The sequence below is a fragment of the Telopea speciosissima genome, chromosome 8 (genome assembly GCF_018873765.1).
Source record: "Telopea speciosissima isolate NSW1024214 ecotype Mountain lineage chromosome 8, Tspe_v1, whole genome shotgun sequence".
Lineage (NCBI taxonomy): Eukaryota > Viridiplantae > Streptophyta > Magnoliopsida > Proteales > Proteaceae > Telopea > Telopea speciosissima.
The window spans coordinates 35,071,054-35,071,712 of NC_057923.1; the positions used below are offsets into that span (position 1 = coordinate 35,071,054).

The window sequence follows — 659 nt, forward strand, 5'->3', positions numbered from 1 at the left end:
TCAAATTTTAACGAATGCGATCGAGCGATTACGGAGGTTATGCTCCTTTCTGTCTAATATCTCCATCGGTTGTTCCTCATAGGTCATATCAGCATCCAACTGCTCTAGTTTAGCCGAGAGTACATGTTTCGGGTTGTTGATATATTTCTTTAGCATCGACAAATGGAATATATCATGGATGCCTTCCAAAGATGGCGGTAGGGCCAGTTGATACACTACTGGTACAACCCTTTTCAGAATTTCATACGGGCTGATGTATCTCAGGCTCAGCTTTCCCTTCTTATTGAATCGTAGCAGCCCCTTTGCTGGAGAAACTCGGAGAAATACCTTCTCACCAACTCCAATCTCAATGTCCTTCCTCCGATTGTCGGCGTAGCTCTTTTGTCTCGACTGAGCCGCTTTGGCTCTGATCACATCCACTTTCTCACAAGTTGCTTGTATCATCTCAGGACCTAGATACTTTTGTTCCTAGACTTTGTCCCAGTATAACGGTGTGCGGCATTTCCAGCCATACAGGGCTTCATATGGGGCCATGCCAATGGTGGAGTGGTAACTGTTATTGTTGGCAAATTCCACCAAGGGGATGTGGGCGTCCCAACTATCCTTCATTTCTAATATGCAGGTTGTGAGCATGTCTTCCAGAGTCTGAATCAATGTAG

General features: G+C 45.2%; 1 protein-coding gene across 1 annotated transcript; it reads right to left on the minus strand.

Moving 5' to 3' along the window:
* On the minus strand, positions 1–444 carry LOC122672256. Its single transcript, XM_043869749.1, has one exon. The coding sequence runs from the start codon at positions 442–444 to the stop codon at positions 1–3; it is 444 nt and encodes a 147-aa protein (XP_043725684.1).
* Positions 445–659: the final 215 nt, after the last annotated feature.